The following is a 7754-nucleotide window of genomic DNA, read 5'->3' as shown; positions in this document are numbered from 1 at the left end:
GCAACTGGCCTCAATGTGAATTTGACACCAAAACAGACATGTATCCTATAGTAGTTTCATTTTTGTGGACAACTGCGTGAGACTCAATGGCGCCATCATTTGGAAGAAACGGGCAACATCATCCTCAGTCATTGGATAAAAAGAAAACACTGAAAAAGCTCCAGGCTGAACGTTGTTTCGGTTTTATTTAAAATGTAGTTTTTTTATTTAATCATTTCTCCACACTGCTTTTTGTTTTTGCATGATAAAAAATGACCGGGTCACAATAAAAACAATCTCATAAACTCTGATGGTGACAAAAAATTGCTACAGCCCCTTAGAAAAAGAAAATAAATTACATGTTCTTTAGATAATAGATAAATTACTATCGTTTTTTTGGGGGGGATGTTTTTGTATAAAATGTAAATTTCACTACGAGGGATTATAGAGGAGAAGGACATATTCAAAGCCTCAGAAAGAAAAACATCAACCACCATTCACGTACGCACACAAAAACACACACACACACATCCATAATTCATGTGTACACATTAGGGGCCAAATACAATAGTTATAAGACAGTTAGATGAGAATAAATGCAGTCTACATCAACACTTCTGATAACTCTACTTAGTTATAAAACATAAGTGCCTACTATATTCAATAAGAAATTATAGACATTAAAACATATCTGACAAATATACAGACTCCTCGAATACATCTTTGTGGGAGGTGAAGAAAAATGAAAGAAAAAACAAGAAAGAGCTAAGTATAACAGTCAAAGCATAAAGATTACTTACACACATATACAGAGGACGCCACCTCGATACGCAATATTTTCATTTTCAGGTCAAAGCAGAATGGTTTTATTATTAGATCCTATTTTAGCTTATAAGAAACAGGTTCCTCAGTAATGTGTGTCTTAATTCTGGCATCACCTATTCTCACAGGACATATTTTTATCTTCTCCCTCCCAACAAGGCGATGATGGAAAGGATATATTGACATGAGGCGAGGAAACCGGGGGGGCGTGAAGCTGTGTTTCTTAAATACCTCAGCCCAGTAGTCACGGTGTGATGTGATCCCACAGCAGGAAATAGTCCCTAACAAATGAGCAATGAGTTGAGTGACATTTGTTGACGACTGAGTTCCCCAATGGTTTAAAAAAATTGCTGAATTTGTTCAATGAAACTATATTATGAGGGATTTTTAGGCTTTAGATCTTCAGTAGGAACATGTGAACTCGGGGCAGAGAGCCAGAGACATTGACAGGAAGTCATAAATTGATATTTTGTTGTTTTTGGTGGCTGTGGCTCAGGAGACAGAGAGGGTCGTCCACTAACCAGAATGTCTGTGGTTCAATAACGGGCTCCTCTGCGTTCCCAAGTGTCCTTGAGCAAGAAACCCAACCCCAAACTGCAAATGGTGTATGATTGGAAAAAAATATGCAACATATAGAAGTGCTATGGTCAATAAGTCTAGAAAAGCACTAAATATATACAGTCAGATCTTTCACGCGATTGGTTGACAAGAGGATTCCACAACCAACCAACGACCCCTAATCTCTTTGTCTTATCACCTGATAATATATATTCCTTTAAATCTTATTTAGAGAGCAGTATCGTCTTTAGCCCAGTAAAAACACAACTGCAACTATGAGCCTTCACACCTTAATGGCAGAATTTCACACCCTTCCATCAATTCTCTTTAAAAAGACCTACATGTATATTGACAGGAACATGTCGAATGGACCGTTCAGAGTCTGTGCTGCTTGTTTAACATTCCTGTCTAATATCCTCCAGGTCCTGGAGGCCTCTCACTCTTTTTATTTGGTCACCTACTGCCATGGTCACCCCAGTCCTTTGGTTCATCTGTCCAAATACTGACGTGAACAATAAAAGGACACTTGAGGAAATATTTTTGGCAAACAAACAAAAATAATGACACACTATATGTAAATGAAATCCTTCAAGCTCGGCCGGGGGACATGTGCAGCAAGCAGAAACACAGTAGATCTATTCCAGTAGATCCTCAGCACACATAGAACTACAGTACACACACTTTTTCTCTAGCACACATGGTAATTATTTGATCAGAACATAATTAGTGGTATGCATGTCTGTTTCAGGATACTGTTGATCACAAGGAATCGTGACAGATACTAAAATGGTTGTTGAACCACAGCTGTGTCCTCAGCGAGAACCTCCCGTTATCATCTCTCGGCCATAGAAATGAGCCTTCCAGGGTGGAAATCAGACGCGTCACTCAGCCCAGTGTGACGCGCTGTGAAGCTGTTAAAGCGAATGCACGAAGTAAACAGAAACAAGCTCAGTGGGATAAGCGGTTCTAAGAGACGATCTTAAACCGTATGCAGAGTAAAGGCAAGAGGAGCCGGCTGCTTTCACAGTGTATGGCCTGGAGACTCAGGAAGAAAAAAAAAGCTGAATGTTTACTGAAGCCATCACACGCCTACTCTGGGCCGTCCGTTTCTACAGACTCGTCATTTCAGGGGTGAGCGGCCCTCTTGACCTAATCCTCGACTACTTCCTGCGCACCTGTCTCTGCTCGGCAGGTTATTGCCTCTTGGCACGCTGAGCACTCTGGGTACACGAGGCGCAGCAGGCGGTCTTGTAGTAGGAGTAGACACACAGCCGGGCCTGCACCACCATCACGCAGTTGTGACGTCTGTCCCGGCAGTTTTCATCTGTGATTGAGGAAGAGGAGTAAGATGCTGGTTAGGGATCAAGCCAAACACACACATACCTGTAAATACACAGTCACACCGAGGATTCACACACCAACCTGAGACTTGGGGACTGCAGGGGATTGTGTTGCATATTTGCTCCTGTGTTGGTTTGGTGTTGGAGTCACATTCAGGGCTGTGCGCTTTGTCTGGTTTAAGACACCGCACCTCCCTCATCTGTAAACCTTTTCCGCATGACCGTGAGCACTGAGAACAGAGGGAGAGAGAGGGAAGAATATCATTAGACATTTAAATTCAACATTATTCCTCCTAGAGCTTATACTGATAAGAAAATTATTCTCCAGCATGTGATGTGATATGATGGGGATAATAAAAGAAACATGACACCATGCACTATAGACACAACTGAAAGCTTATGGAGATTAAAAATAATTTATCATCACATGGAAGTAAATGAGAGAGAACAATGTCATATAACAGCAGTAATGCAAACAATAAGACAAGAGACAGGATCTACAGCTTATTCAGATTAATCCCTCATTCATTATCATTTGGTAGGAATTACGTCATGATGAAATAATTTTAAAATGGCCTTATTACAATATAAAGCACAATGAAACAGCAACACAAAACTGTTTATCTTCTCATCACAATTCACTTTTTTTCCTCTGTTATTAAAATGTTTCAATATTTGATTCCCCCATGCCCCTGGTCTCTCACCGCGCTCCACTCTGTCGTGAACCACTGTGGCTGACACTCTCCCATCTCGCACTCCTGGACCGCTGCAGGTTTGTCCAGATGAGCACACTCACTGACAGGCGCGACAGCAAAATCATTCCCGGTCTTCTGAACACAAAGTAAGTCACGTCGCTGGGTTCCACTTCCGCATGGCACGTTACACTGGAATGAAAAGAGCACAAATAAATCGGATAATCTACACCAGCAACAAGGTAGCTGTAACCACTGCAAAATAAAAGCTGTACCTCAAACTAACAAAGGTTAAACAAAAGGTTTAGTTAAGTAAATTAAAATAAAAACACAATTGACCTGAAACTAGACAGGAAATAAACATAAAAAGGATTTCCTTCCTTCTTTATTCCCTCCATTTTACCTGTGTCCAGGGGCTGCTGTACCACATGGCTGTTGGCACACAGGGGCCTCCATTACAGGCCTTCATCTCTGCCGGTTTGTCCCCAACACAGTCCCCTCCTCCTTTACCCTCTCTGACCCCTCCTCGAGCCAGACACACCACCTCTCTCTTCTGCACCCCGGGGCCACACTGCGCCGAACACTGAGCGACACAAAGTGGAAGTTCGTGTTGAGGATTATACTGTGAAGTGCTGTGTTCATTCCTTTGTTTTTGTGTGTGTGTGTGTGTGTGTGTGTGTGTGTGTGTTACTCACGGTGCTGGCCCAGTCGGTGAAGTACCAGTTGGTGACACAGGGCCCCATGTTGCACTCCTCGCTTCCCTGTGGACGGAGTCGGGAGTTGCAGTCCACGTCGTTCACCAGGCTGCCTTGATCGCTGACACAGCGCACGCCCCTTGTCCTCCTCCCTACTCCACAGTCCACTGAGCACTGTGATAGACAGAGAGGAGAAAAACAAGCAGGAGAGGAAACAGATGAAAGGGAGGACATAAACTCCAGAGATCGAATTCATCGACATTCCCATTACCTTGTGTGTGATGCAGAGGAAATTAAATTCTAGTCAAAGAAGGTTTAGGGTTGATTATCAATAAATTACTCACTTTATTTGTAACCAAAGGGAAATTGGTTGGGCAGCAGTAAAAACAGAAAAAGAAGATAAGCACACACATACCATCTATATAAAAACAGAATATGTGTAAATAATATAATATGTACAGATATAAACAGAAATGAGAATCAGAGAACACAATTCAAATAGGACTTAAATTATGAATAAAAACATAGAGGTTGTTTGTTGGCTTCACAAATTAATGAATTTACTTATCATTCATCATTATTGTGATATTTAAATTTTCTCAAATATGTAATAAATAAATAAATGGTTTTCTGCCACTCACTTGTGTAATCTGACCTCATGAAGGGATTTAAAAAAGTCATGCTAGAGACACTGCCATCATCAAAAAGCACCACGCCAGAATTTAAAGGATAACTACTACTAGGTTTATTTTAACCAGACTCTTTCTGCCTGGGTTGTAACTGGTGTTGTGGTCTTACTGTGGTCCAGTCAGAGCTGACCTCCCAGTGGGAGCAGAGGCGGAGCTCGCAGGCCTGCATGGCCTCTGGAGGCGTGAGGCTGGCACAGCGCTGCGGGTGGACCATGGTGGAGCGGTTCCCAAAGCTCTGCCTGCACTGGAGCTGCCGCTGCTGCAGGCCGGCTCCACAGGAAACGCTGCACTCGGACCAGGCGCTGGCTTCCCAACTTTAACACAGATAGGGAAGGAGACGGGAGGAATAGAGTTAACGATAAATGTTGGTGGAAAATCATACAATGTCAAATATTATATATATCAAATATACAATTATAGATTGTTACTGCTTTCATCTATATCGTGACACCACAGATAGCTACTGTATGCCTCTCAGTACACTTACAGATTAGAAATAGTACTTGTATATATTTGTATTTTCAAGACTTCACCACAGTCACCATCATTCTCAGCTTAATTGACCGAAAATGTATGAAAAGAAATGGGCTTCGACTCATCTTTGACTTAATCCTTTAACTAAAAAAAAAACACAAAGCAAAAAATGAATCCATATAATTGAGCATCTTTTCTCTTTTAAACCAATGAAAAGAAATCCCCTAAAGTCAAACTGTTTATGGTAGAATTCATCTTTGTTGTTGCTTTCCAGGATTTAATTTATCTTACAGAAGACAAACTAAACTTGATTATTCTATATAAGATGCTGTAGATGTAGAATTCTGTAATTGTATAAGGAAAATTAGACTAAAGGACACAAACCCACAAAAATGACGGGATAGGGAGATTTTGTGGTTTTACTGCAGTAAATTATCAGCTATGAGACATGCATGAGCTTCTGTCAGCATATAACTTATTTTTCACCTCTGGAAAGTTGCGAAGCCGAAACACACTATTTGTAACATTTGCATCTCCTCAAGGTTAACCATGATTAAGCTCACAATGGTGGGCAGTGGTGTGTGTTACAAGGCTCCTCCTCAGGAACAGGTTTGGCTGCAGAGTCACACTTCCTCTCTGGAACTTCCTCGTCTGTTTGACGATTTATACACAGAATGGCTCGATACTGATAACCTATAGAAACAAAGGCATGGACAGATTAAAAGGGATTTTAGTTCAATGTCTTGTAATTGCATCCACCAGCCACAAGAGGGAGACATCACATCATTCAAAGTAACAGCATTTGTGGTCAATGGGGCAAGGAATTTTGAAATGACATATATATGAGGACGTCTGACCTTTGCCACAGGAAGCAGAGCACTCTGTTAGTCCACCTCTTCTCCAGACAAATATAGGCTGAGTGTCCGGTGGCAGGTCAGTGCGAGGGGGGATCCGAGCGTTTCTATTGGGTGCGGATCCTCGAGGCCGCAACCTGTCATGTATCCAGCGGTCTGAGGACGGGGATGAAAACGCAGACGTGGAGGAGGAGGAGGAGGAAGAAGAGGGGAAAGAGGGGATCGAAACAGGGTGAGGGGCAGGAAGAGGGTCTTCTACTGACACCGTGAGAGGACCTGGGAGAGAAGAGCAAAACACAGAGGGACATAAAGACACATTAGAAAGGGCAGGAGAGGTGGTGGAGACATGGGGAGGAGGGGGGAAGAGCGATAAAGTGTGAGGAACGGGGCAAAACACAACTGATGAACTATTGAGGATAAGTAGGAAGGCAGTGAGTCAGAAGCTAATGATGTCATGATGAGGTCAGGGTCTCATGACGACCGACATGTGCACCAGATAGCCTCCCATCTAGGTCATACACAAGCACACAGGCACATTTCTCTAATAATTCCACCCACTCGGCCAACGACCACACCCGTCAATAAACACGTCAATCATTTTACGAGTATATGAGTTGCTGTTTCCCCAACTAATTTGGAAAGAATGAATCTGGAGATTAATTTGTTTGTGTAAATTCCGCCACCCAGCAACATTGAGCTGTATGTTTGTCCTACTACTGTACGGAACAAGGAGAAAACATTCATCGTAGGGTTTGCTGGGGAGAAGGTGTGATGGACTTACTGCGAAGGGGGGCCCTCACTGGCTCCCGCTCCCTGGGCCTCTCTCGGGCCGTCTCCCGCTGCCTCCCTCTATCCGTCAGCCTCTCCCTCCCTGCCTCCTTCTTCTCCACGGGGATGTAAAACTCGTAGTCGATGCCCGGGTTCTCCTTGTGGAAAATGATCTGCGGAGCAAAACGAGGCGCAAGAAGGCACAGAGGTGAAACGTAGCAGGGCACAAGAAATAAAAAAAAAAAGCATAAAACAATTTGACTGATCCCCCAAAGATAAATGTGCTACTCCCCTCTTCTCCACAGGGAGGTCAGAGGTGAGAGTGAGCTATAGAGGGGTCGGTGACATGATGGGGTTACCTCAGCGGGGTGTACACTTGTCACTGTGTTCCTCCTCTCGCAATAAATCCCCGTCTACAACACTTAACACAGTAAAGGTCATCTTTACTCAATCAACAGGAGCCTGCTGTGCTGTACCAGAGATGCTATGTTCTGAAACAGCTTCTGTGCGGAGGTAATTTTTTTTTTTTTTTTTTGGGGGGGGGTTATTTTAAACCTCGATACTTGAGATACTTCAGATACATGCGATAAGGCGGAAGAGAGAGAAATAAGTTGTTTTCCCACATAAACTCCAGCTAATGTCGGCACAATAGGATCAGGACAGAACAAACAGTTTCCCTTTCACGTATGAAGAACCCAGCAGGAGATTGTCCAGACGCGTTAACAGCAACAGACAACTTTGGGTTGAGGGACGGCCCCTGGGTAGCACATCCAGGAGGCAGGACATTATACAGGAATGTATAAATTCTGCCGTGAAGATCATGTGTTTTCGTTTACATCCCATCAACACCGGCATCGGCCATTATCACCAAAAACTCTCAAAT

The 7754-nt window shown here is 43.0% G+C and overlaps 1 protein-coding gene across 1 annotated transcript in view; it reads right to left on the bottom strand.

Moving 5' to 3' along the window:
• Positions 1 to 166: 166 nt before the first annotated feature.
• Positions 167 to 7754, bottom strand: part of adamtsl4 (ADAMTS-like 4) — a 35016-nt gene continuing 27428 nt past the window's right edge. Inside the window, exons 9-17 of the mRNA XM_062399767.1 lie at positions 6885 to 7044; positions 6107 to 6379; positions 5813 to 5942; positions 4885 to 5089; positions 4087 to 4260; positions 3795 to 3974; positions 3404 to 3583; positions 2782 to 2929; positions 167 to 2683 (exon numbers count right to left, since the gene is read on the bottom strand). Of these exons, the coding sequence (XP_062255751.1) occupies positions 2553 to 2683; positions 2782 to 2929; positions 3404 to 3583; positions 3795 to 3974; positions 4087 to 4260; positions 4885 to 5089; positions 5813 to 5942; positions 6107 to 6379; positions 6885 to 7044 (1581 nt within the window). The 3' untranslated portion in view covers positions 167 to 2552. The remainder of the gene's footprint in view (positions 2684 to 2781; positions 2930 to 3403; positions 3584 to 3794; positions 3975 to 4086; positions 4261 to 4884; positions 5090 to 5812; positions 5943 to 6106; positions 6380 to 6884; positions 7045 to 7754) is intronic.

Source organism: Platichthys flesus, chromosome 11 (assembly GCF_949316205.1).
Source record: "Platichthys flesus chromosome 11, fPlaFle2.1, whole genome shotgun sequence".
NCBI lineage: Eukaryota > Metazoa > Chordata > Actinopteri > Pleuronectiformes > Pleuronectidae > Platichthys > Platichthys flesus.
This window is presented reverse-complemented; position numbering and strand designations above follow the sequence as displayed.